Source organism: Mesoplodon densirostris, chromosome 6 (assembly GCF_025265405.1).
Source record: "Mesoplodon densirostris isolate mMesDen1 chromosome 6, mMesDen1 primary haplotype, whole genome shotgun sequence".
Lineage (NCBI taxonomy): Eukaryota > Metazoa > Chordata > Mammalia > Artiodactyla > Ziphiidae > Mesoplodon > Mesoplodon densirostris.
The window spans coordinates 617,463-645,244 of NC_082666.1; the positions used below are offsets into that span (position 1 = coordinate 617,463).

The 27,782-nt window shown below is 55.7% G+C and overlaps 1 protein-coding gene across 1 annotated transcript; it reads left to right on the forward strand.

Annotated features, from left to right (window-relative positions):
• Nucleotides 1-27,580, forward strand: PNPLA7 (patatin like phospholipase domain containing 7). The gene is made up of 21 exons (XM_060101814.1): nucleotides 1-80; nucleotides 508-830; nucleotides 1,319-1,350; nucleotides 3,502-3,598; nucleotides 4,146-4,329; nucleotides 5,087-5,168; nucleotides 8,715-8,843; nucleotides 9,346-9,450; nucleotides 12,437-12,489; nucleotides 12,642-12,756; nucleotides 13,581-13,639; nucleotides 13,758-13,926; nucleotides 15,223-15,405; nucleotides 16,131-16,249; nucleotides 23,128-23,284; nucleotides 25,484-25,600; nucleotides 25,739-25,808; nucleotides 26,442-26,709; nucleotides 26,957-27,057; nucleotides 27,265-27,356; nucleotides 27,494-27,580. Exons 3-21 carry the CDS (start codon nucleotides 1,321-1,323, stop codon nucleotides 27,578-27,580), a joined length of 2,217 nt encoding a protein of 738 aa, XP_059957797.1. The 5' UTR covers nucleotides 1-80; nucleotides 508-830; nucleotides 1,319-1,320.
• Nucleotides 27,581-27,782: the final 202 nt, after the last annotated feature.

Below are 27,782 nucleotides of genomic sequence, written 5' to 3' on the forward strand. Positions count from 1 at the left end.
GTCGGGAGCGCGCGATCCCGGTGAGTCGCCGCCGAGCGCCCCGAAGTGGCAGGCCTGGGGGTCCGGTTCTGTGAGCAGAGGTAGCCATCCCCTCCCCCATCCATCGCCGGGACGTACACTGCCCCACAGGGCTGTCGCCGGCGACGCACCTCAACCCAACTGCCCCCAACCCCTACGGCCCCCAACCCCGACTGACCTCAACCCAAAGCCCCTCAACTCGACGCCCCCCAACCCGACTGCCCTCAACCCCGACTGCCCCCAACCCCGATGCCCCTGCAGCTGAACGCCCCCCAACCTGACTGCCCTCAACCCGACGGCCCCATAATCACTGCTCTCCAGCCCTGCGCCCTAACCTCCACGCCCCCCTAACCACCATCTTCCTAACCTCGATGCCCCCAACCGCGCCGCCCCCGGCCCCCCAGTTCTCCTGCGCTCTGTCTCCTTCCCTCCCGCCCCCTGCGCTGTGGAGCACGTGCAGCAGCTGAAGGAGGTTTGGTTGTGTGGCAGGTGCTGGGGGCTTGAGCTCTGTCGCCTGTAAGCCTGGGAGGCGTGGGGAGACCGCCCTGGTCAGGGCTGGGCCGCAGAGCTGGGGTCAAGGCGCTGCTGGTCCTTGAGAAGACATCTGAGAAGAAAGGGTTTCCCACGGGGCCGGCAGGGACCTTTGACCAGTGAGCAGATGCAGGTGACGCTGCATCTGCCTTCTGCTCCCTGACTTCTCCCGGTGGGATTTCGGAAGAGACAACCCTCTCTTACTGTTGCCCTTCCAAGGGACCTGGGAGCCACAGGGTGAAGGCCCTAGACGGGGCTCCTCCCTGCGGCACAGAGGCCAGGTGAGCAGGCCTGGTCCTCAAGTTCACTACACCCCAGACCAACACACCCACCTCCAGGGCTCAGCCACACTGCGGGGGAAATCCTGTGCACGGGCCACTAGGGAGGGTCTGGCTCACAGCCTGTAGTGGCCACACACCCCTCCCCAGGGTGCTGGAAATCCCTGCTGCACTAGGCCTTTGCCCAGCTGCCCACACTTGCCCTTGACTGGCTGGGAGAGGAGCCCGGGACTTGGCTGCAGTTCTAGGTTCCTGGGCAGCCACACGAGGGCTATTTACAGAGAGGGAAGGGGCTCCGATTGCTTGTGAAAAGAGCTTCTCTCCATGGAGAACACAGTTTTTCATCAGGGTTTTCCTGTCAATAGAAACATAATTTAACGTGGACAGGAACCTGGGGAAGGGCTGGGAGGCACTGCTTTGCACGTGAGCATGAGGTGGTGGAACGTGTGCCCTCCTCGGAACCAGTCTCTCTTCTTTTGTTTCACTTTTAGCCATGGAGCAAGAGGGGGACGCCGGCCCAGAGGTGCAGAACCTGAGGATTCCAGTGAGGAATCAGCCTTAAAATTCCCAGTTATGGCCACTTCTGGACAAGGAGAAAGGGTCCTTTTAACATCTGCCCCGCAGCAACTCCTTGAAGCCTGCTGCATGTGGGGGTAGTGTGTGGGGCCTGTTTTCCCCTTGTCAGGGCTGAGGCACTCCCTCCTCTTCCCCAAAGTCACTCTTATAAGTTCCTGCTTCCCCTTAGGAAGTCTGCTTGCTTTGACTTAGGGCCTTTTACCCGTGGAACATATATAGCCACATTACAAGGGCCTTTATCTCTAAACCAGAAATTTAGATGCATTAAAACAACCGTGAAAAGCTGGAAAGTCTGAGATGCCTAACCACCAGAGACTGTATAAATAGGCCTGGGGCATCCCCGTGACCCTTCCTGTGGACAGCCTTGGCTGCCCCCCAGGGGGTGGCTGAGCTCGAAGAGACACACTTAGGAGGAGGGTGCTGCCTGGTGGATGTGGTCTTTAGCCAAGCACGCAGTCTGGGCCAGGAGGGCCTGGACGCCTCACTGTGAAGCAGAAGCTCCCACTGCTTCCATCTGCCTCCTGAGCTGAGTTCAAAGGGTTGAGTTTTCTGAATCACTTCCTTATTCTGTCTTGATGCAACATTCTGCTTTTGAAATGCTTTTCTGAGTGCACTGATTTCCTTGGGTTTTCTGGCATCGATGCTGTGTGTGATCCTGGCTCTGAAGGATCAGGCAAGCTGCTTTAGTCCTTGGCACTTGTGTAGAAACTTGAAAGGATTAACAAGTCCCCCCACCACTCCCCCAAACCCATCCTGTTCCTGGCTGCTTGGAAGGAGGTATGTGGGTACCAGGAGGAATGGAGTGTAGCTACTTGTTTGGCTGGTTTCTTCAGCTTTGGGGGGAATCTGCCAGCATCCTGTGTATGGGCGGCCCCAGCCGTCTGCCCGCTCACCATTCCACACTCACTGTTCTCTCTTTCTTTTAATCAATTTATTTATTTTTGGCTGCGTTGGGTCTTCATTGCTGTGCCCGGGCTTTCTCTAGTTGCGGCGAGCAGGGGCTACTCTTCGTTGCGGTGCGCGGGATTCTCATTGCGGAGGTTTCTCTTGTTGCGGAGCATGGGCTCTAGGTGTGCAGGCTTCAGTAGTTGTGGCACGTGGGCTCAGTAGTTGTGGCTCGCAGGCTTCAGTAGTTGTGGCACACGGGCTTAGTAGTTGTGGCTCATGGGCTCTAGAGCGCAGGCTCAGTAGCTGTGGTGCACGGGCTTTGTCGCTCCGCAGCATGTAGGATCTTCCCGGACCAGGGCTCAAACCCGTGTCCCCTGCACTGGCAGGCGGATTCTTAACCACTGCACCACCAGGGAAGTCCCTCACTGTTCTCTCTTACCTTCCTTTCTCTCTCCCTGGGGTCTGGGCTTCTGAAGCCCCTTGTTAACTCCCTCCCTGGGAGCCCTTCTCTGCTGTGAGCTGGTATTTAATGTTCTCAAAATCCAGTTGGCTCCTTAGGGTTCCCCAGCACTGCTGCTGTGTGGGCTTCTGTCTGCCCCGAGGCCAGCAGCACATGTTTCTGTTGGTGATGAGAGGGCACTGAGGTGGCCTTTGTACCCACTGTGGCCAGCCAGGCTTGCTCCTCTGGACTTGCATCCTGAGGAGCAGGAAAGCTGAGGATTTACGATTCAGATGCGTTAATGATGCCTGGAGCATTTGTTGTCAACACAGCACAGCTGCTGGCCCTGCCCAGCCATGCTGGGGGTGGCCCTGCTCCAGAGCAGGTGGGCTCAGGGGACCTCAGCATCCTGGAAGGTCATTTCTTTCTGGAGGTCTCCAGGGCTGCTGACTTGTCCCTGACCCACAGCTCTGTTGTCACTCCCTGGGAAGCCAGGTCCATGCCCATCCTGGCCCTTCCCGACTGCAGCCTCCCCCCCTAGGCGAGCTTCTACCTGGCCACCCTTCGGTCCTGGGGTCTGCAGCTGACAGAGCAGCATTCCCAGTCCACCAGGTGACCACCTCACTGCCCCCGGCTAATGGGCGGGCCCTAGGATCAGTGGTCTATTGCACCCTTGGCTGCCCTGGGTCCTTTGTGTCCAGCCTGTGTCTGGGCTTGGGAGGGGCCTCATGGCGCCTTGCTGACAAGTGCTCTATCTGTGACCTCGCCCAGCTGATGGGTGTTGCAACTGGAATCCTCCTGGCCCTGGCCCTTATTGGCATGACCATCTTTTTTGTTGCGGAGCACAGGCTCCGGACGCACAGGCTCAGCGGCCACGGCTCACGGGCCCAGCCGCTCCGCGGCATGTGGGATCTTCCTGGACCGGGGCACAAACCCACACCCCCTGCATCGGCAGGCGGACTCTCAACCACTGCGCCACCAGGGAAGCCCGATGACCATCTTTTTTGTGTATAGAAGGGTTAACTGATTCCGTGATATCTTGCTTCAGACTTCAGCCCTCGGAGGGGCCGGGAGGAGGGCTTGAAAGGGTGGGGGAGGCTCGGGTGTTTTGAGCTCCCGGGAGCAGCTCTCAAGCCCGCGGTGGCTTTTGTTGGAAACTGCTGGCCTGTCCACGAGGCTGAGCTCGTCGGATCCATGCAATTCGAGTCTGTTCTGAACTTTCGTGGCTCACATTTCCAAGAAGAGTGAAGTCCTGCTTCCTCTGCAAGGGTCTGTCGCAGCCCTGGGACAAGGTGCTGTGTGACTGGGGGCGGGGCGGGGCCGGGCGGGGGCAGGACAGCTCAGTGTGTACACGTGGCCGCCTCGCGGGTCCCAGCCGTGCTCAGGCAGCCCCTTGGCTCCCTTTGCAGGACAAGTGCAGCCCACTCCTCAGTACAGGTTCCGGAAGAGAGACAAAGTGATGTTCCACGGTAGGAAGATCATGAGGAAGGTAGCTCGTGCTGCAGGCCCAGGCCTCCTCCCCCTCGGAGGGGTCGGCACCAGCCGGCCTGTGCCCGGGGGCCGTGCAGGGGCTCTGGGGCTCAGGGAGAGCATGGCTGGGTGGGAGCATCGGGGGAGGAGGCCCCGTCACACCGTGAGGTGGACGCGAACTGGAAGGGAGGACAGGAGCCCCTCCCTGGAGTGTGGCGGGCAGAGGGTCCTGGCTCCGGTGCTGAGACTGCTGGTCCTCCCAGGATTTGGGGCCAGGCTCCACGAGGGGGAAACTGCAAGGCCTCACTTGCCAGTGTCAAGACCCACCTTGAGGAGGAGTAGCCGGTCCAGCCTTTGCTGGCCGGGCCCCCGCAGCGCCTTCCTCCGCCTGAGGGCAGGAGGTCTCAGCAGACTGCCGGAGGCTGACTGGGCTTCAAATACATGCTTGAAGCGTTTGCTGATATTTAAAAATATCTTCTCTTTGTTACTTTTCTCGAGTTACACAATTGATTCGTGTTCTTCGTGGAAAAGCTTGAGCTGTCGATGGGGAGTCACGTGGGTGTCCTTACGTGGCTCTTCCTCCTCAGTGTCAGGCGCTGTGAGAGGGCCGGTCGGTTGGGGCTGCTCTGTCTGGCGGGCGGGCGCGCAGCGACAGTGAGCGGGCCCCCCGCAGTCTTGTGCAGGGCCACGTGGAGTGACTCCCGGCAGGTCTCAAAGGCACTCACGCATGTGTGGTTGGGTGGGGGGCTGTCCGCTGGTGATCCTGCTGAGGACTGGGCAGTGGCAAGCTGGACCTGGGCTAAGGACAGGAATGTGGTCCAGTGAGGCCGGGACACCTGGGAGGGAAGGAGGGGTTGTGGTGACCGCCCACCGACCACCACCACAGCTGGCACCGTGGGGCAGATGCAGCTCGGGAGCTGGGGGACAGCAGGGGGCAGCGGCTGCCCGAGGAGGCTGGCCGGTGCCCGGCTAGGAGCCGGGCCCTCTGAGCTCCTCGGCACCTCTGTTTGGGGCAGCCCAGTGGGCCTCGGCTGTGGGGGAGGGTGAAGAGCCTTCCAGACTGGGAGGACCGTGCAGGCGCTCGGGTTGTCGTGTCTGCCAGCATGACAGGTGGGTGGAGAGCGTCGGCCTCCTGTGGCGGGCAATGCCACCGCAACCTCTCTCTCCTGCTGATGACAACAAGAACTCTAGCAAAACGCAAGAAGCAATTACCCAGGAATCTGAAAATGAAAGTGGGTAGACGGGGCTTCCCTGGTGGCGCAGTGGTTGGGAGTCCGCCTGCCGATGCAGGGGACACGGGTTCGTGCCCCGGTCCGGGAGGATCCCACATGCCGCGGAGCGGCTGGGCCCGTGAGCCATGGCCGCTGAGCCTGCGCGTCCGGAGCCTGTGCTCCGCAAGGGGAGGGGCCTCAACAGCGAGAGGCCCGCGTACCGCACAAACAAAAAAGTGGGTTAGACTGTGGGTGGGAATTGACACAGGAAACGCAGCCCAGGAGCGGTGAGTCCCCGGGTTTCCTCTGCTGTCTCACTGCTGTGCCTCAGGGGCAAACCAGTCACGGACTTTCTCCATGTGGGAGAGAGCGTGGGTGGATCCTGCAAGTGTCAGTGCAGACGGAGAGCAGCACAGCACAGACCGTGAGAGCGGGGCTAAGGTTCAGCCTCAGCCGAGGTGTCAGACTAAGCCCCGAGGGACACCTGTGCCAGCAGGAGCCAAGCAGGCGAGGCATGGCCCCAAAATCAGAGACACTGGCACCCAGCCCCACGGAGGGTGGGTCAGGGGGAGTAAGACAGAACTTGTGGTCTGAACCCAGCCAGCTTGATAACCTGCTAAAAAATTCAACATTCCCCAGAAAATTGGAGCCTAAACCTAGCCACGTCAATCATAACATTGAATGTACCAATTAAATGGTGATCAGATTGGATGGAAATACCAACATCTAGCTATATGCTGACTTCATGAAACCCACTTTAAATATAAAGACTTAGGTAGATTAAAAATAAAAGAATGTGAAAAGCTATACCATGAAAACTCACAAGAAAACTGAAGGGCTACATTAATGTAGACAAAGTAGTCTTCCGACCACAGAGTGCTTCCAGGGGTGAGGAACAGAACTGGTCAAGAAGATACAACCATCCCAAATGTGTATCCTCCTAATGGCGGAATCTCAAAAGTGGAACAGAAACTTACAGAGGTGAAAGGCGAAACGGATCCGTACTTACAGTTGGTGACTTCACTTTTCTCTCAGTAGTCGACAGAACAAGTAGAAAGTCTGCAAAGATGTAGAAAAATCTAAACAACACCATAAACCACCTTGATTAAGTGAACATTTATTGAACACTGGTCCCAACAACAGCAAAACACATTTTTTTCACATGAACATGGGACACTCACAAGACATACTATATTCTGGGCCATAGAACAAATGATAATAAATTTCAAGGACTTGAAATCATACAGTGGAGATCGTTTTGTAATGTATGGAAATATCAGATCACTGTGTTGTGCACGAGGATCTCACATCCTGTTGTAGGTCAGTTATACTTCAAAAACAAACAAACTCATAGAAAAAAAGATCAGATTTTTGATCAGAGGCCTGGGTGGGGAGGGGGCATGTCCTGCCAGGAAAGGCTGGATTCCTCCCAGCTCCAGGGCTCCCTGGGGGACTGCAAGGGATGGCCAGTTTGCACGATGGTTGTAAACCAGGAGCCAGACCTGCAGGTATCCAGCTGAATACACCAAAAAGACAGCGGGTTGTCTGGCGATATTGCTCTAACCAATGCACTTGCTCTTTAGTTTTATGTCATTGGGTCTCTACTTCCCCAGAGGCATTTAACCACTTGCAGCAAGAGGGGTTTGCTGCTGCAGACACCTCCTTGCTCAGCAAGTAGGTAATCGCAGTCTCGTGGTTATCCGAAACCACCTTGGCAGATGAGTTAAACGACCATCGCTGAGCTGAAACTGTTGTCTCTGGAATCAGCTAACTTTCCCTAAGTTCTCTTGGAAACCCAAGAAAGTTCCCAGAGTCCTGACCCAGATTCCAAAAGGAATAAAACAAATTACTGGATTCCAGTTAGCTCTATGTTCCAAAAGAACGTCACTGTTGCGCACTCCAGAAAACAACTGAGTACTCACCAAGGATGAAGCCTTGAACCAGAAAGGATGAAACCTTTCCCCTGAAAGGACAAAGCCGTTCCAGATCTCAAATAAAGTCAGAGAACTCAAAATGCAAAAAGAGCAGAGTTTGGAATCCAAGACGAGACTCAGGAAAGTGATGACCGTGACGGGCTCACAGTGTGGGTACCTCGCTCAATTCCAGGGCCCGTCATCTCTTGGGGTTCGCCTCCTTCAGATCCCACTTCTGACACCCTATAAATATATCAACTTTAATAAATGGTAGCCAGTTATTATCAGCAAAAGCGAGTTTATTCAGGAAGAGCAGAGGAATTGCAATTTGGGATATGGAAACTATGGCAGACAAAAAAGCCAAATCCAGAGAATAAGGAGGGGGAACTTGCTTTTATAGGGAAAAGGAGGAGTTGGGGGGGGGGGGTGCTGTGATAACCAAAGATTTCCTTGGAGGAGCTGGGGGTTCAATGGAGGCTTCCCATTGACTGGGCCCCTGCAGTCTCTGATTGGCTGGGCTGTCGGGGGTGGAGGGAAGTTTCCTTCCTCCTGCCTGATGGTAAGTAGAGGCACCTTTCTGTCCAAGATGTAGGCGGAAATCTCTTCCTGTTTGGGGTAATTGACATGCATGGCAGGCATGAGACCTCCCCCTACAGGCCAGTCCCCACTCCAACTTTAGCTGAGGTTTTGGTAAGTAATTCCACAATACTTAGCAAGAGAAACAAAAACTCTGTTCATACAAAACCCTGTATGGAAATATTTACATTAGTTTATTTATAATTGCCAATACTGGAAACACCCCAAATATCCTTCACCTGCTAGATGGATAAAGAAACTGTGATGCATCCATAAAATAGACTAGTTCTCATCAATAAACAGTACAAACTACTGGCACGTGAACAGCATGATGACCCTGAAGTGCGTAGTCTCAGCGGAAGGGCCCAAGCCTTGTGTGATTCCATTTATGTGGTACTTTGATGAAGGAAAACCATCAGTTTAGAAAAGAGCCGGTGGTTGCTGTAACTGGCAGTTGGGGGAGAGGAGGTGGCAGGACTCCGAGCTGCGAACCAGAAAGGGCCAAGGTCACTGCCTGGGGGTGATTCTGCGACTGAAAAAGTCATCTTTTCTCTCGAGCACCAGCCAGTTCCCAGAAGAGAGAAACCACATGCTGCCCACCGGGTCCTTGGCCGTGGGGAGCTCCGTCGGTGGCAGGGCAGGGCTCAGCGGGGGTTGCTGGGCGGGTGATCCTGGCTCCAAGTGGCCTTGCAGTAGGCCTAGGAGAGTGGGCTACTGAGCGCTGTGATGCTTGAGACCGGAGTGGCGGCTTGGAGCGCCAGGCTCCGAGGTCTCAGGACAGGCCAGAGCAGACCAACTGGGGCTGTCGTTACAGGGCCACACCGCACCGTACAAAACGGTGTCTGCCCACACTGCTGTCCCATCCACCATCCTCCGGCTTCCAGCTGTGGCTTTTCAAGGAGTTTCTGTGAAACATCCTGAAGCCCTGGTGAGGGTGTTGCGGGTGGGTCGCTTCTCTGCAGTGCTGTGGCCATCTCGGTGGAGGGCGCGGGGCCAGCACCCTGAGCGTCTCACCATCGGTTTACTGAGTGCTGTGGCCACGAGGACGTGTCCGCAATAGTGGAATCGACTTCACTGGCAGGACAGTGCTGGTGATGTGGGGTTCGGGGGTGATGTGGGGTTCAGGGGGGTAGGAAGAAGGAAGATGGTTTTTTTAAAGTTTTGTAATACATATTTTGCTGTAAAAATTAGTATTGATAATCTCAAAGGGGTCTTCAGATCTCCCACCGTGCCCCCAAAGAGCTCTTTTTGTTATTATTAAACTTCTTGATTTGCAGTAATTTTACACTTACAGAAAACTTGTAAAAACAATGCAGAGTTTCCTTGTGCCCCTAGCACTGACACCTTGCGTGACGAGGGTGAGTTGTCTACACCAGGGGCTTTCCCGCCCGCGAGGCCAAGGCAGGCTCAGCAAGTGAAGACACAGTTGGCCTGTCTCTCTCCAGATCATCATGGTGCGGCTGCAGAGGGTCACCTTCCTGCCTCTGCACAACTACCTGGGCCTGACCACGGAGCTCTTCAGCCCTGCGAGTGTTCTCGGCGCCCTAACCGTGGGTCCTCAGGACCCGGGGCTTTGAGAGGTGACGACGGAAGAAGTTTTCTACCTCAAGGCGATGGCCAGCGCACGCACCAGTGTGGGGTGCTCCTGAGGCCTAGTGCTGAGCGCCTGTCCCATCAGTTAGGTCTTCAGGGGCCTTTCTGGAGACGTGTGCCTGTTTGCCGGCCTCCTGGTCGTGCCTCTGCGGTTCCCTTCCAGGAGGGTCTGGGGTTTGGCCCGAATTAGCTTCTCTGATCCCGTTGCCCCGTGAGCGCGCCTGCCCCTCACCGCTCCTCCCCTGACACGCGTCCAGCGGAGGCTGTCCCCCCAGGCCCTGCGGCCCTCCTGTGGGGCTTTTTTTTTTTTTAACTGGTTCAGTTTTCTTACTGGTTATAGGTCTATTCAGATTTCCTGTTTCTTCATGGTTCAGTCATGGTAGGTTGTGCATTTCTAGAAATTTGTCCATTTCATCCAGATGATCCAGTTTGTTATATGCAACTGCTCACTGTACTCTCCTGTATTACTTTTTATTTCTGTAAAATAGCTAATGTCCCACTGTTATTTCTGCATTTAGTAATTTGAGTCTTTTCTCTTTTTTTCTTTATTCCTCTAGCTAAAGGTTTGCCAATTTTATTGATTCTTTCAAAGAACCAACTATTGGTTTCATTGATTTTCTCTGTTTTCCTATTCTCTATTTTATTTATCTCTGTTCCGATCTTTATTATTTCCTTATTTCTGCTAGCTCTGGGTTTACTTTGAGATTCTTTTTCCGGTTACTTAAGGTACAAAGGCGCTTGTTGATCAGAGATCTTTCTTCTTCCTCAAAGGAGGCATGTGTAGCTGTAAACTTCCCTCCTAGCTATGCTTTCGCTGTGTCCAGTACATCCGGGAATGTTGTTGTTTTTGTTTTCATTTCTCTCAAGATATTTTCTCATTTCTCTTGTGATTTCTTTGACCCATTGGTTGTTTATGCATGTGTTGTTTAATTTCCATATATTTTTGAATTTTCCAGTTTCATACCATTGTGATCAGAAAAGATACTTTGTGTAAATCCAATTTTTAAAAAAAATTTTATTGGAGCATAATGCTTTACAATGTTGTGTTAGTTTCTACTGTACAGCAAAGTGAATCAGCTTTACATATACATATATCCCCTCTTTTTTGGATTTCCTTCCCATTTAGGTCACCACAGAACATTGAATGGAGTTCCCTGTGCTATACAGTAGGTTCTCATTAGTTATCTATTTTATTTTTATTTTTTTAAAGAAAGATTCCATTTTCTCTCATTTCTTTTTTTTTTTTTAATTAATTATATTTTAATTTGGTTGCGCCGGATCTTAGTTGTGGCAGGCGGGCTCCTTAGTTGTGGCCTGAGGGCTCCTTAGTTGTGGCGTACATGTGGGATCTAGTTTCCTGACCAGGGATTGAACCCAGGCCCCCTGCATTGGGAGCGCAGTCTTAACCACGGAGTCTAACCACTGCGCCATCAAGGAAGTCCCAGTTATCTATTTTATACACAGTATCAATAGTGAATATATATCAATCCCAAACTCCCAATTCATCCCACCCCCCACCCCCGCCTTGGTATCCATATGTTTGTTCTCTATATCTGTAAATCCAATCTTTTTTTTTTAAGTCTTTATTGAATTTGTTACAATATTGCTTCTGTTTTATGGTTTTGGCTTTTTGGCCCCGAGACATGTGGGATCTCATCTCCCTGACCAGGGATGGGACCCACATCCCCTGCATTGCAAGGAGAAGTCTTAACCACTGGACCATCAGTGAAGTAAGTCCCTGTAAATCCAGTCTTTAAAGTTCTTTAGGACTTATCCTGTGGCCTAACATATAGTCTGTCCTGGAGAAAGGGAAGAGTGTGTGTTCTGCAGCTGGGTGGGTGGCCTTTCCTCTTTGTGCATTTTGGTGAGTGTGCAGTGGTATCTTGTTTGGGCCTGAATTTGCATTTCCCAACAGCTAAGAAGTTTGTTTGTTTACTGGCCATTGGGATACCTTCTTCTGCAAGTGCCTGTCAAGTTGCCCACCCTTTTTATTGGTTTTTTATCTTTTCCTTGTTGATGGGCAATCTGGATACAGTCACTTTATTGGATGAAAGTGTTGCAGATATCTTTCCCTCTGTGGCTTGTTTTTTTTATTCTTTTAATGATATCTTTTGACAAACATAAGTTGTTAATTCTAATATAGACCAATTTATTTATCAGTTTTTTCCTATATTGTTACTGCTTTTTGTGTTTTATTGAAGAAATTTCATCCTGCCCCAAAATCATGAAGAGGTTCTTCTAAAAACGTTATGGTTTTACCTTTCAAGTTTACAATTCATTGGAGATTGATTTTGGTGATGATATGAGGTAGAGTCAGGATTCATTTTTCTAGAGGATCTTCAGCTGCCCCAGAGCCCTCGCTGACCCAGAGCCTTCGCTGACCCAGAGCTCTCACTTAGAAGGACTGGACTCTGCCCTGCAGTGCTCTTTTGCTGAAAGTCAGGTGACCACATTTGTGAAGGGTGTTTTTAGAGTGAGGATCTAGGCCAGTGGTCCTTTTCTTCCACCTGTGAAGGTGTCAGTCCACTTCCTCTGGCTTCCAGAGTTTGGGAGAGAGGCTGTGTAACAGCCAGGCTGACAATGACTATCCAGGCCAGATCTGTCCTGGAGCAGCAGCCGTGCCCCACAGAGCCAACATATACGTGCCTAGGCGTCACCCTGTGTCCACGCACTGCCCTGGACCTGCCCATGACGTGGGCCCTAAGCAGACCCTTCCAGGGACGGAATGGTCACCACATTCCTGACCAGCTGGGGCTGCAGCCCGCACCTTGAGAGCCCAGAGCAGCACCTCTGGGGGGCTCCACACTTTCCCAAGGGCCTCCTCAGAACCCTCCGAGTCCAGGCAGGCGGGCCCCGAGCAGGAGACGTGCCCTGAGGGCCAGATAGAGCCCAGCCTGGGGTCGGCTGAGGACCTCAGGGCTGCGGTCCTCTGTGTTCCTGCAGCCAGACATGGCCTGCCTGTCCCGCCTCGTGCTAGACGCCCAAGAGGTGGACGGGTGAGCCACTGCAGTGCCCAGGAATGCCCGCCCTCACAGGCACGTGAGGCATCAGCCCCGAGAGGACTCCCTCTCTCTGTCAGACCCATGCGGGGTAACCAACTAGAGCTTGAAGCTCTTCCCGGCTTGGCCCGACCTGGCCTGACCCCCAGAGCAGGACTGCAGCCCCCAGGGGGGTCAGCGCCCTTTGCCCTGAGCCCCCAGAGGAGTTGCTCCCCCGCATCAACGGGCTTCTGCCATTTGAGTCAGAGCTGCACAGACGCACAGGTCAGTCCAGCAGCCACATCAGAGGGCACCACCCTGTGAAATGCACCCTTATGCTTGTGCCTCCAAGAAAGCAGATGCTGCCAGTTAAACACAAGGCAGTGATTTCTTGTCTCTCGCCTTCTGATTACAAGCCTTCAGGGAAGCTCAGGTGTAAGCGCGGGTGTAAGAAGGAAGCCATGGGGAAGAGCCCGGCTTCTCCTGCAGCGGCGGGACTTCTGCATCCTCAGGGCGGCCCAGCAGCCTTCCTGACACTGAGGGCCGCTGGCCTCTCAGCTTTTGTCCCTGCCCCTGGCGGCCCTCTCACATATTCTGACGCTGGCCCTCCTGGCTGAGAGCAACTGTGTCTGTGTGGACAGCAGCTCTAAGATCCTGTAGATGGAGGAAGCACGCTGATCCCAGAGACACAAAAATGTGAAAACGTGTGCATCTAGACCCTGGTGAACTGCACCTGACTGGAACCCAGCCAGCCGGGCTGCCTTGGATTTGGGAAGCTGTCTAATCTCGCACTTTACAGGCTTGTGCTTCCCTGCCCCCATGCACACACAGTCTCAGTGCTGCAGAGATTCAACCCCTTCATGTGTAGAGGAGGAGACTGAGGTTCAGAGAGGCCGCCCCTCCCTGTGCTTGGTGCAGCCCTTCCACTGCCACACCTGCAGCCTCACCTGCCCAGAGGGTCTCCTTCAGGGCCACAGGCACTTCCTCATGAGTGGTGCAAGGCTTATTGCTTTCCACAAGAGCAAACTTCCAGGAGAAGGAAGGGCCTCGCTTGTCCTCCAGTGTGAGCTGCCGGCACAGTTTTCTGTAGTTGGTGGTTGTGTTTTCAGGCCCTGCTGCTGACCAGCGCCAGCAAAAGACAGCGCCTTGGCTCTGCTGCTCTGGACAGGTACGCCAGCCTCCACGTCGGAACAGCCTGGCCGAGCTTGGCTTCCTGCTCTCAGTGGGTCCCAGCCCGGCCTTGAAATGCGCCCCGGCGTCTGCGCCCCTCTGTCTGTGCCTTCCAGTATCCACGAGTACCGGCTGTCCAGCTGGCTGGGGCAGCAGGAGGACATCCACCGGATCGTGCTCTGCCAGGCGGACAGCACGCTCACGCCCTGGACCCAGCGCTGTATCCGGCAGGCCGACTGCATCCTTATCGTGGGCCTGGGTGAGAAAGAGCCCACGGTGGGCGAGGTGAGCCGGCCTGCGGGAGTGGGGCAGTGGGCGGAGCCTCAGCAGGTGGGGTCCATGGCCAGGGCTCGAGGGGAGGGGCCCGGCCGGCTGCTGGGTTGGGCCAGGCAGTGGGCGTGGTCAAAGGGCTGCAGGCTGGGCAGGTCTTGGCGGGAGGGGGTCCCCACTCTCTCCTCAGGCCCCTTGTTTCTCTCTTTTCCTCTGAATGAAGTATTTCAACAACTCAGGAAGGGATGGCTAATAAGAGCAGACACCCAGGTATTTGCTCTACACATTTTGGAAACATTTTGCCGTGTTTACCTGTGACGGTTGTTTTAGCAGGTACCCCGGGGCAGGCAGGTCCCCCGAAGTGGCCAGTGGCCACTTTACAAGGCAGAGCCTCTTGTAAAGGCAGAGCCTCTGTCCGTGTTTCACATTTTTACTATGTGTGTATATGGCACTGTTTTTTTTAATATAAATAGTGTTCTAGTTTATACCATCTTGAAATTTCCTTTTTCCTCACCACTTACACTTTTGAATTTTATCCATATTGTTTCACTCGTCTTATGGCTGTTTAGTTTCTATTTGTGAACGCCCCACCATCTGTCTCTTCTCAGCCAACGGACTGTGAAGTTACTTCACTACACGCGTGTGCAGGGGTGTCTTCAGGGCACCACCTGGAATTGCTGCCGAGTGGCAGAGGCTGTGTGTCTTCAGGTTCGGAGAGCTGCCAGACTGCACTCCTGTTGTGCATGTGATGTGGGCGAGGTCTGGGGCTCCGTGCTCCCTGCTCTGCACTGTCAGTCCCCCGTGTTCCCAACTTCCTGGGTGTGAAGTGGACTCTCGTCGTCCCTTCGCTTTGTGTTCCCCACCTCCTTCCTCTGCCCCGTCGTCTGTTCTCATTTCACGCTTCCACCCCGGTCCTGGGACAGCTACAAACTCGTCATCTCCGATGTGGGTTCCTGTTCTTACCAGGAGTGATGCTCCCTTGTGGGGGAGTGTTTGCAAAAGAAGGTTGCAGTGTGCGCGCCACCTCCCTTCCTGCAGGCCCCCGGAGCTCCCTTGTGCCCCCGCACCCAGCCCTGCACCCCCTGGGTCACAGCTCCACAGAGGAAGGGCCAAGCACACCACAGCCGGGTCGGTCTTCAGAACCAGGGTACCACCCGCCAAGGCCAAGACCTGTGTTGGGCTGGGGCATGAGGCGTGGTCCCATCCAGCCTGGGACCTCTGTGGACAGCCCCGCGCTGGCCTTTGGCTCTGTCCTGCTCAAGCCTGCGGCCTCTGCTGGGCTGCCTGACGCGGGGCCCCGCTCTCCCTCAGCTGGAGCGGGTGCTGGGGACCGCGGCTGTGCATGCCCGGAAGCAGCTGGTCCTGCTGCACTGGGAGGACGGGCCTGCACCGGCCCGCACTGTGCAGCGGCTCAACACGCGGGGCTGGTGCTCCGGCCACCTGCACCTCTGCTGCCCTCGCCGCGTCCTCTCCAGGAGGAGCCTGCCCAAGCTGGTGAGGCCCGGGGCGGCTGGGTGCCCCGCCGACCTGCTTCGGGCCCTTTCCCTCTGCCTCTGCTGAGCCCGCTGGCTCTGACGAGGGCGCTTGTTCTCCACGAGCTCTCCCACTCCTGTGCACTCACATCTGCTTGAGCTTGGTCTTCAGATACCCGTGGCCACAGGGTGACATGCCCCCTGGATGGGGGAGCCCCTGCGGGGGGCCAGAACCCCAGAGCGATGGGCCTGAGGTTCCCACCTTCAGCTGAGGCCCCAGAGAGCCCGGTGGCCTCAGGTTGGCACTGCTTCCTCCTTTGGACAGAAAAGCACACAAATCCTGAGGCGCCTCCTCCTCAGGGGTCCCCAGCCCTGGTGGCTGGGCGCGGGCCGTGGTGGGTGCGCAGGGGCCGCCGGCTCGCCACAGCCCACCCAGCCCCGCAGCTTGGTGGAGGCACCCTGCCAGCGGCGTCTGTGCCCAGGTGTCCAAGCCCTGAGCGCCCTCCACCTCGGGGCTGGTGGGCTTCAGCTGGGCCTGTCGGTATGTGGCCCAGCTGCCGGCACTGCCCGCCCCACCCCAAGAGCCCTCCCAGGTGAGCCCGGGCGCTGAGGTGACGACTGGGTCGGGATCAGACCCACCGGCCGTGTCCAGGAGGTGCTTTGGGTCAGGAGTTGGGGAGAAGAGCCAGGCCATGACGGGTGTGTGAACTCGGCCCGGCCCTCCGCGTCTGCCGGCCTCTCTCGCAGGTGGGGCTGTCCGAGCGGGTCTGCCAGAGGCCCCCAGACCGGCGCTCGGACTTCTCCCGCCTGGCGCCGGTGCTGACCGGCAACGCCGTCGCCTTGGTACCCGGGGGAGGGGGAGCGAGGTGAGTCCCGCCCCTTCCCACGGGCGACGCGGTACGTGTGCGCCTGCGCCGATATTCCCCGGGCTGGGCTGGCGCACGTGCCCGGCAGTGTTTCCCACGGGCAGGTGTCACCTCCCTCCACAGAGACAGTGGAAGAGAATGTATTCCTCGCTCCGATTGTCCCCTCTTCTGAAAACTCCGTTCTCATCCTTTGCCAGTCTTTTTCCGTTGGGCTGCGGGTGAGTTTCTTTCCATTTTAATGCACGCTTTATGGAACAGTGATCTGCGCTGCTCACGACCCTCGTGAAGCAGCCTTTAGTTTCTTGGGCTGGTGGGTTCCTTTAAGGACTTTTAACCCAAACCACTTGTCCCCCAAGTTGTCCTGACGCTTGCTGCCCTTCTCCTGACCTTGGTTAAAGAGAAAAATACACGTAGGGGCAGAAACGGAGGGGCAGGTGTTTGGTGAGGGTGTGACAGGCCAAGGCCCCCGGGTGAACCGGTCGGCGCGAGGAGGGGCAAGGCAGCACCTCCTGCAGCATCTGTGCTGGACCCCCGCCCCTCTGAGGGCCAGGTCCCAGGGCCAGGGGTGCCCTGTGGGGTGGAGCCCCTCACACCCCTGGCCTCGGAGGACGTCAGGCCAGTCGCTGGGCTGGCGGGCTTGTGCCGCTTCCCCGGCACTGCAGCGAGGCTCCCTGAGTGCCAGGCCTGGGTGCCAGCCCTGCTTACCGTGCTGGCCACCTGTGCCCAAGGCCTGACGGAGGAGCCTGGCTCGCCACCTGCCTTGGCCCGAGGATGTCCCTTCCAGAGTGAGCTGGAATCACTGTGTGCGTGCACCCTGCAGAGTCGGGGCTGTGCTCGCGCCCGGCCCCTCCACTCCTCGGCTAATTGTAGCTGGAGAGGGTCAGAGAAATGATGCACATGAGCCTCAAAACTGCTTGTCTGGCTGGATTCACGTTCCTTACTTCCCCACTATTGGAGACTCAGAGGCTCCAACTTCTGGCCTGAGACCCGTACAGCCAGGAAAGTGGGGTGGGCACGGGAGGGCCTGCCCTTCTGGAGACCCCGCCTCCTCTCCCCCAGCCTCTTCACTGGCCTCCTGTGCCTTCCCAGCGCACGTTGTGGCCTCTCTCCGAGGGCTGCGCTGCAGGGGAGGGACCCCACGGTCTGCAGGCAGCGGGCCGGGGTGGAGCGCCCTGCACGTGTTGACCCTGGCACCCTGAGTGCGGCCTGGCCTGGGTGGTGAAGTAATGAGTACTCTGCTCGTTTATTTTGGGTGATTTGGGGGCATCGTGTAGTGCCATGTTTTTACCTGAAAGCTGAGCCAGTGGGCCTAGAAAATCAGGTGATTTACCCAAAGCTGCCAGGATGGAGGAGCACTCAGGCTACTTTCTGCAGGGCTGGGACTGTGAGGTGCCCTGGAGCAGCTGGCCCAGACTTGGACCTCGTTTGCAGCAGCAGTTTTAATGAAAATTTCTTTAAAGTAATAGTTTAAAAGCCACGTGGCCATTCTGTCAGGCCGTATGGTATTTGTATAACACACAGCAGTCCTCTGCCCAACCTGCCCCACCAACAAATCCAGAGATATCCCACAGACAATATCCCACAGACAGTCACTTCCAACTTTTCTTCAGCTGTTTCCTCATTTACGTTTCTTTTTTTTTTATTGAAGCATAGTTGATTTACAATGTTGTATTGGTTTTAGGTGCACGGGAAAGTGATTCAGTTTTGTATATGTGTGTGTGTGTGTGTATGTGTATGTATATATATATATATATAGTATACATATGTTGTTTTTCATATTCTTTCCCATTATGGATTATTACAGGGTATTGAATATAGTGCCCTGTGCTATGCAGTAGGAACCTGTTGTTTATCTGTTTTTTCATTTTTTTCAGTTTTAGATGATTAAGTTCCTAACCGCCCCCGCATACGCGCAGGGTCAAAGTCTGTTTGTCTGTCTCTGTCGTGTATCCTCTGTCTGTCCTCCTCCTCAGCACAGGATCCCGCTGTGGTCCCCTCCCTAGGCAGCCATTGCTCACTGTTTGCCTTACAGCAAGGTGGGTCTGCTTTGGAGCCAAGCCTTATCCTCCTGTACATATGGTTGTGTCTCCCGCCTCAGAGCAATCATTGCGGCAGTTGCCGTTTGCTCAGCAGTCCACCCCAGATGCTGCTGGAGACGCAGCCCCACTCAGTGTGCTCAGACCACCAAGCCATCTCTGCTGAGCTCACTCTGGAGCGGCCTCCTCTCAGCTCTGCTGGTCGCTCCCCAGTCATGCTGCTGGGATGCTGCCTTGGGGTTTCCCTTCACCGTGATCCTGGGAACTGCCTTTGTCTCTCTCCTGTGTCCAACTCCACTTCTGGATACCACGTCTTCCTCTTTCTTGATACATTCCTGATTTTGGTAGAGTTCATACTCTAGACATTTCCTTAAGAGAAGATGCATGGGAGGGAAAAGTTTCAACACCATGCTTAGCAGAAAGTATCTTCATTCTGCTCTGACACTTGCATGACAGTTTGGTTATGGAATTCTAGATGGAAATAATTTTCCCTGAGAATTTTAAGGTGTGGTTCCATCATCTTTTTAGCTTCCAGTATTGCTGTTCTGAAGTTCAGTGTCATGTTATTCACGAAGCCTGTTCCTTCTGGATCTTGTAGGAGACTCTCTTCACTCTCGTGTTTCTGGAAGTACTTGAGGATGTGCCTGGGTGTCGCTCTTTTCCCACATTAGGCTGGGCAGAGTCCCGGTGGGCCCTTTCAAATTTGGAGATTCATCACCTTCAGCCCTGGGGGTGCTGGGTGAGGCCCACACCCCCTGCCCCCTGCTGTCTCTTCTGGATCACAATACAGATGGCCCCTCATCCTCTCATGCTCCTATCTTTTCTTTTCTCTCCCAGGTTTTCCACCTTTGTCTTTTTGTTCTACTTTCTGGGTGATTTTTCTCAGATGTATCTTCTAATTGATCTTTCTTTGCTAAGATGTTTCTAACGTCTGAGTGCTTTTTTCAGTTTTTTTTGTTTGTTTGTTCTAGTAGTGCAGTTTGAATTTCTCTGAGAATAATAATGTTTGCTTGTTTAGTTTTCCGTTCCATTCTGTTCCGTGCTGGCCTGTGTCGGCTTGGTCCCGTGAACTCCATGTCTCTGAGGTTGTCTGTGTGCCCTGACTGCACCTGTGGCGTCCCCGCATGGGACCCTGTGGGCCCCAGGCTATGCTAGTCCTCCTCCTGTTGACAGACATTTGGGTTATTTTCTGGGTTTGTTTACTGTGCACAAAACGGCTACAAGCATTCTCGTACAGATCTTTCCTGTGGACATATGTGCTCTTCTCTTGGGCTAATACCTAGGAGTGGAATTACCTGTCCACGGGGTAGGTGAACAGTTTTACACCCCCACTGGCAGTTTTGAGAGTTCGGGCTGCCCACGTGTCTGTCACCCTTGGTGTCATCCTGGGTGTGAGTTGTGGCCACGCCCCTGGTGGGAGGCCGGGCCTCACTGCGAGTCTCATCTGCATCCTGGACTCAGGCACCAGGTGCCTCTTGGTCATCAAGTTCCACATGCCTCTCTCACAGGTGGCTTGCCCTCTGCTATTTAGTTAGAGGAGTTATTTATATAGTCTGAATACGAGTCTTTTTTTTTAACTTTCTTTTTTAAAATTAATTAATTAATTTTATTTTTGGCTGCGTTGGGTCTTCGTTGCTGCGCGCGGGCTTTCTCTAGTTGCGGCGAGCAGGGAGGGGCTACTCTTCGTTGGGGTGCGTGGGCTTCTTATTGCGGCGGCTTCTCTTGTTGCAGAGCACGGACTCTAGGTGCGTGGGCTTCAGTAGTTGTGGCACGCGGGCTCAGTAGTTGTGGTGCACGGGCTTAGTTGTTCCGCAGCATGTGGGATCTTCCCGGACCAGGACTCGAACTTGTGTCCCCTGCATTGGCAGGTGGATTCTTAACCACTGTGCCACCAGGGAAGTCCCTGAATACAAGTCTTTTGCCAGATATATTTATTACTAATATTGTCTTCAGTCTTTGACTTTTGTTTTTGTTGTAATGGCATGTAATGGCATTTTTTGATGAGCACGTTTTAACTCTGATGGAGTGTGATTTCCCAGTTTTTTACAGTTTTTTTTATTTCTGGTGCCCTGGGGGCTCTTGCCTAGGCTACATCTTCTCGAAGCTTGTACATCTGGGCCTGCAATCCACCCACAATTGTTTCCTGTGAGTGGCGGGGTGTGAGGTGAGGGTATTCCACATGGTTACCTAGTTGAAGACTTGCCCTTCCTGCTGAGCTGCTGTGGCGTCTGAGTCAAGCAGCAAACCCCTGCCCAGGTGTGAGCTGCACTGAGGCATGGTGCTGTCCTAGCCACCTCTGCACTGTCTTTGTTACTCTAGCTTTATAGGAAATCATCAGGCAGTGCCATTCCTTCAAATTCTTTTTCTTGAAATTGTTTGGATTGTCCTAGGTCCTCTGCATTTCTGTGTAAATTTTAGAGTCAGCTATGTATTTTATGAGATTTTTGCTATTGTAAATGGTATATATATATTTTTTTTTAATAAATTTCTTTATATATTTATTTTTTTGGCTGTGTTGGGTCTTCATGGCTGGGTACTGGCTTTCTCTAGTTGCGGCGAGCGGGGGCCACTCTTCATTGCGGTGTGCGGGCTTTAATTGTAGTGGCCTCTTTTGTTGCGGAGCACGGGCTCTAGGCACGCGGGCTTCAGTAGTTGTGGCACGTGGGCTCAGTAGTTGTGGATCGTAGGCTCAGTAGTTGTGGCTCATGGGCTCTAGAGTTCAGGCTCAGTAGTTGTGGCGCATGGGCTTAGTTGCTCCGTGGCATGTGGGATCTTCCCGGACCAGGGCTCGAATCGGTATCCCTTGCATTGGCAGGTGGATTCTTAACCGCTGCGCCACCAGGAAAGCCCTAAATGATACGTTTTAAATTTCATTTTAAATTGTTTGTTGCCAGTATGTAGAAATACAAATGATATTTGTAAATTGATGTCATGACTTACAACCTTGCTAAATTCACTTCTTCCAGTACCTTTTTTTTTGTAGTTTTTTTGCATTTTATTCTTCTGAGAATAAAGACAGTATTTTCTCTTTCTTTCCAAAATACGTAAATGCCTTTGTTTCTTTTTCTTGCCTGTTGCACTGGTTAGAGCTTCCGGCACAGAGCTGAGCAGAGGTGGTGAGTGTTGGGGAAAGCATTCCCTTTAAGCGTTAAGCGCCATCTCTGCCGTCTTGGCTCTTGGGTTTTGTAGATGCCCTTTATCAGACTGAGGAAGTTTCCTTCTGTTCTTAGTTTGCCGAGTTTTTATCACGGGTGGTTGTTTTTATGGGTCTGTCGGGATTGTGTGATTCTGCTTCTTTATTCTGTTAATATGGTGAATCACACTGAGTGATTTTAAAGTAACATCAAACATCACCTTCTTGGGATTGACTCATTTGCCTGTGGCATGTGGCCCTGTTCCTGTTTCTGTGTCACCTGACCCCCCTGGGTCTGAGCAAGGTGGGCCATGCTTGTCCTTTCCTGAAATGTAGGCAGGTTTGTTTGCTGCTTTCAAAACTGAATTGGAAGGTGCTGCTGCTTTCCCTGTTCTCTGGAAGGTTTCAGGTGGTTTGTGTTGTTTTTCCTTATATGTTTAGTACAGTTCACTAGTAAAACCATCTGGACATGAAATTTTGTGAGGATTTGAAAATTAAAGATTCAGTTGTTTTGATGGTTATTGGACTCTTCAGGTTTTCTACTTCTAGCGTCAGGTCTGGTAAGTTATGTTGGTCTAGGGATGTGTCCATTTTATCTGATTTTTCCTACTTAAGGCATGAAGCTCATACTAGCTTCTTACCTTTTTAATTGGAGCATCTGTACAGATGTTCCCTTCCTCAGTCCTGATACTGGTTATTGAGACCTCCTGTCTCCCTCCTCCTCCTCTTTCTCTCCCTCTCCGTCTCTGTCTCTCTGTGTCTGTCTCTTTCTCCCTCCCCCTCCACTCCCCGACGCTGTCCACCTCTCTCTATCCCCCGCTTTTTACTTTTATGGGTCAGTCTTACCAGTCTTACCTGAATTAGTCCTTTCAAAGCACCAGCTTTTACCTTTGAGGATCCTCTCTGTAATGTGTTTGTCTTCTGGTTCATTAATTTCTGCTCTTTATTATTTCCTTAATTTTACTCTCTTTGATTTAAACTGTTCTTTCTTTCCTAACTTACGGGCCAGCAGACATTGTCTGTGAAGGGCCAGATGGTAAGTCCGTGATCTCTGCAGCCAGCGCAGGGCAGGGGAGGTCAGCTCTGTGTGTGCTGACCCTTTGGGGGCAGCATGCCTTTTTGTTCTCAGCCTGGTCTAAAGTTTTTTCAGCTTGGGTTTTCAACAATGTAGGAATTTTTTTTTTTAATTTATGCTCAGCCTTTAGAATGCTCCTTGAACCCGAGGTTCAATGTCAATCATCCGTTCTAGAACTTGGGTGTTGCTTCTGTCCACTTCCACTGTGTGTCCCTCCTCCTGGCTACAGTCACACACTCTCTTCTGCTCACACATGCTATTTCTGGTTGTGTGGTGGACATCACACACGAACAGTGGCCAGAATGGTTTCAGCCCGCGCTGCTTTCCGGCGGTGGCTCGTCCGGCCCTGGGGGCTACGCTGGGGGCCTCCACCTGCCTCCCCACCCGCCCAAGTCTGTTCAAAGCCTGTTGTTTCGGCTTCACAGCCTCCCAGACGCCAGCGGGTGGAGGAGGCTGAGTGCTGGCTGCCTCTCGGGAGCATCCCACTCCCTCTCTGAGTTGGCATCTTTGCCCCTCTCTCTGTGGCATGTGCAGGACTCGGGCACTGAGGGGTGGGGTGGAACGGGACGGCCGTCCCTGGGGTCCTGGCGGACCGGCGGTGCTGCCTGCCTGCTCCATCCTCCTGTTGGCATAGAGGCTGTGCCCAGGTGGGCATCATCGGGGCCCTGACGGAGTGTGGCATCCCGGTGGACACGGTCGGAGGGACGTCCGTCGGGGCCTTCACGGGCGCCCTGTGCTCTGAGGAGCGGAACTACAGCCAGATATGGATCCGGGCCAAGCAGTGGGCTGAGGTGAGGGGCCCTGCAGGGCCGGGGACGGCAGGAGGGCATCGAGACGGACGTGGCTCTGCGGGGCTCTGGCCTCAGCACGTGGCTTGTTGGGGCAGGGAGGGCACAGAGGGGCAGGGGCGTCAGTGTTGTGGGATGGGCTCCGGCTCAGGCCTGGTCTTAAGTTGTAAAGGTGGCTGAGGAGAGGTTAGTGCACCCACAGTTCCCCGCATTTCCACGCTCACCCCACAGGGCCATGGGGGCACCAGTGCCGGTAGGCAGGCAGGGGGCAAGGCCTAGGTCAGGGCCCTTATTGGGGTTTCTGTGGGAAGGGCAAGGCAGGGCAGGGCACACAGCTTAAGATCTGCCCGTTCGAATAATTCTGGTGGGTTTCTGGGCATAGTTGCCTGGCACCTGGCCCTGGGTGATTCAGGCTTGGTGTGTGGGTTAGACAGAGGTGGTCGGGTGTGGGCTCTGGAAGGGCTGGGTGAGCCCAGGTCTGTCTCTCTCCCCCAGTATGCGGGACCCCAAATGCCAGAGCATCAGGGACACAGAAAGTAAGAAATATACATTGTTGGTACAGTTGGCCCTGCAGTGAATGGACGCCAGGGGACAATCCAGGATCTGGGGACCCACCCGGGGCAGGCGGGCTGTGGCAAGGGATGGGGCGGGCTGCAGTCTGCCCTCTCAGGGCTCTGCTGGGTTTTTGTGGAGCGGAGTGGAGCCCTGGCTGAAACCAAGAGTGGCCTCAGAAGTGTTGGCATTCTCATTTTTAAAAGAAAAGATGGGCCTCCTCCGAGCAGAAGCTCTCCGAGCAGGCCATCTGCCCAACCCACACATCCCCAAGGTGCCCAGTCTCCCTGGGGGCTGCGGGCTGCTCGGCTCTGGTCACTAAGGACAGCCTCCGAGGGCAGTGGCCGCGGGGGACGGTGCTCTAGCCTCAGCAAGGGTCTGCGTGCAGGTTGGGCAGAGCTCTCCCTTCCTCACCCCTGCTGGTCTGGTACAGGTGTGGGAATAGCCAGGGAGCTTCGGGTGTCATGTCCTGCCACCCTGAGTTTGTGCTGGGCCAAGGGAGCCCACTGGGCAGCCACCCTGTGGGGCATGGGGGATGGACCCCCCCAGGCTGCTCTGTGGTCCCACCTGTTGGCACGTGGAGGGGACACAGTGGGGTGGCTGTGGTGCTGGGCAAGGGCTTCCTCGGGAGTGAGGGCCTTGCTGCCTGCAGAGGACACCGGGGACGTCCCAGGCTGTCCTGGTTCCCTGTCCTCCAGGGGCACGTGTGTTCTTTCTGCTCGTCCACAAGTCTCAGTGGGAGCGGCTGGGGGCGCATGACTCACCCCCAGCTGGGGGCCCACCCCCACTGACAGCCCGTCCCAGCGTCTGCCCTCACAGAGGCAAGGAGCACCCTTTCTCTCCATCCCTGACCCCTGAGGAGTCAGGCATTGTTTTTTTTTTTTTTTTTTTTTTTTTTTTGCGGTACGCGAGCCTCTCACTGTTGTGGCCTCTCCCATTGCGGCGCACAGGCTCCGGACGCGCAGGCTCAGCGGCCATGGCTCACGGGCCCAGCCGCTCCGCGGCATGTGGGATCCTCCCAGACCAGGGCACGAACCCGCGTCCCCTGCATCGGCAGGCGGACTCTGAACCACTGCGCCACCAGGGAAGCCCAAGTCAGGCATTCTTGGTCCTGTGCCCTGTGCTCGCAGGTCTCACTGGCCCCCATCCTCACTGGGGAAGGATGGGCCTCGGTCCTAGCAGAGATCATGGGGCTTTGACAGCGAGGGCCCTTGGTAGGGCTGCTGCTTCCCAGGATCAGAGGGATGGAGCGTCTGCCACGGTGGAGTGTGAAGGCCAAGCCCGGGCCAGCCCGGAGGGGCAGTGGTGGACACTCAGCTGGCCCTGGTCCTGGATGGGCCTTGTCCCAGTGAGCCTCGGGCCATCCCCACTGAGCGGGCGGTGAGGGCCCAGCTGGCCAGGCCTGCCAGGGGTCAGCAGGCGTTCCCCTGGGACCTCCAGGCGCTGCCATTCAGGCCGCAGTGTTTGCTCCCCACGGGCTTCTGTTCGCAGAAAGCACACGTGTGTGCCCAGGTCCCTGTCCCTTCTCCTGACGCAGGCTCTTGGTGGTCCCTCGGGGTCTCCTGCTGCCGGTGCCTGGTGGGGAGGCAGGGGGGGAGCCCCTTCTCCTCTGCGGGGGCCTCACACGTGCCCCCGTGTGCCACCCCCCAGGATGTGATGTCGATGGTAAAGACCATGCTGGACCTGACCTACCCCATCCCCTCCGTGTTCTCGGGGGCTGGTTTCAACAGAAGCATCTGTAGCGTCTTTAAGGACAGGCAGATCGAGGTGCAACCCCTGGCAGGGACCACCTGGGGAGCCCCAGCAGAGCCCATGGCCTCAGCCTGCCTGGGTCTGGATGCCCTGGGCCCACAGGGTCGAGGGCTGGCAGCCGGGGGTGGTCCCTCTGAGTCCCGTTCCCCTCAGGACCTGTGGATCCCCTACTTCACCGTCACCACGGACATCGCAGCCTCTGCCATGCGGGCCCACACAGACGGTGAGCACCTCCTCCCGGGGTGCAGGCTCCCCAGCGGGGGCAGAGTAGCTTCAGGGGAGGGGCGTTAAGGGGCCAGTTCCAGGCCTGGCCCAGGGAAGCCCCAGGATCTCCCAGAGGAGGCAAGAGGCTCGGGGAGATGTGAACAGAGATGACTCTGCTCTGGGCCCGAAGGCTGAAGGGTGCACAGGGAGAGGTAGAGATGGGACGGGGGCAGAGCAGCAGACTGAGGGCCCACGTGGGTCACAGCTGCGCGTGGGTTGGAGCAGCATGCCGAGGGGAGAGCCCATCTGTGGGTGGGCGGCTGAGGCCCTTCTCCAGGCCAGAGTGTTTGGGGAGCCCCTTGAAATGTGTCTGCTTAGAGGTGAGTGGGGTGGCAGGGCTGGCAGAAGGTCACGGCAAGGGGAGATGTGGGGAGGCCCAGAGCAAGCCCGGCCCCTCGGGCTCCATCCGAGGAGGAGGATGTCCAGGAAGGGTGTCATCTGCCCGGGCCTGGTGCTCTCTGCCGGAGGCCAGATGTGCAGGGCTCAGGACCCATGTCGGCGAGGCTCTGAGCCGAGGGTCCAGGGCAGGAACTCACCTTGGGTAGTGAAAGGCTCCTTCCCTCTCCCACGATCCCTCTGGACCTCCTCCCAGGCTCCCTGTGGAGGTACGTGCGTGCCAGCTTGTCCCTGTCGGGCTACACGCCCCCGCTCTGCGACCCCAAAGATGGACACCTGCTGATGGACGGGGCCTACATCAACAACCTCCCAGGTACTGTGGCGGATGGGGAGCGGCCGCCCGGCCCCGCCTCAGCTCCACGGCTCCTGCGCGCCGGGGGTTACAGACGTGCGCACGCTCGGCGCCGCGCGCTCCCAGCAGATGGCTCCATTTGTCGGCTCAGCAGTGCTCAGAACCAGGCCAGGTAGAGGGCCGCCGCAATTAGGGCCCGTCTGTGCCCACAGTCAGAACTAACAGCCTGCAGGTGTCGGGTCTGCTGAGGGCAAGGCCCCTCCTGGGACACACCTGTCACCTGTTGGACAGCTCTGTGCGCTTGGCCGACCCCCTCCACAGGCCCAGGTGTGAGGGTGGAGAGGAGACCCTCCCCACCCTCCAAACCCTCACCCCCATTCCCCCACTCTCGGCGCCTCTCAGGCAGGCTCTGCCCCCAGCCCTGGCTCCACCCCAGCTTCCCCCAGCTCTGACCCGTCACCCCAGGGCCTCGCTGAGATCGTATCACGTATCAAGCCTGCCAAGGTGGCTGCAGTGGACGGTGAGCTGGACCCCGGGCCATATGCCCACACAGCTGAGGATGGTAGTGGCAATGTCCCTTCCTGACCCTTGACACTCTCAATAAGATGCCCTGACCACCAGGATCCCTCTAGCAGCCCCTGGACCCGGTGGGCTGCATATGGGGACCCGTGCCGGCCCCTGCCCCTGCTCTCAAGAGGATACCTGCGTGGCCCTACTGTCTGCCCAGATGAGTCTGACTACCAGACCGAGTACGAGGAGGTGCTGCTGGGCGGCCCCAAGGACTTCCAGAGTGCCCCAGCTGACCTGGGCTCCGACTCAGTGAGCTGCCCGGACACCCCGTGCTCCCCAGCTGAGCTGCCAGCTCCAAGGGCTCCAAAGCAGGCCAGCTGCTCCCTCCCTGCTGCCCTCCTGGCTTGCCCCCACCTTGACCTTGACCATGTGTGGTTTGCTTCCAGGAGGACGCGCCCTCGCTTCGGCATCGGCACTCCTGTCTGGCTTCCCCCGAACCATCCCAGGCCTCCTCATCCCCCCTGGCTCTCTGACCAAGATGGGTAGAGGTCTCTGCTCTGATGCACCCTGAAGCCAGCATCTCCTGTGGGTGGGTTTCAGAGAACCAGCTGGCGCAGCTCCTGCAGCTCTTCCCCAGCCCGCCAGGGAGACCCTGCTGGGGCCCAGGGCCCTGCCGGCCAGTGTTGGAGTGTCTGGGGCCTCTCTGTGCTGGCCGCTCCTGGTGGGGCACTGGGT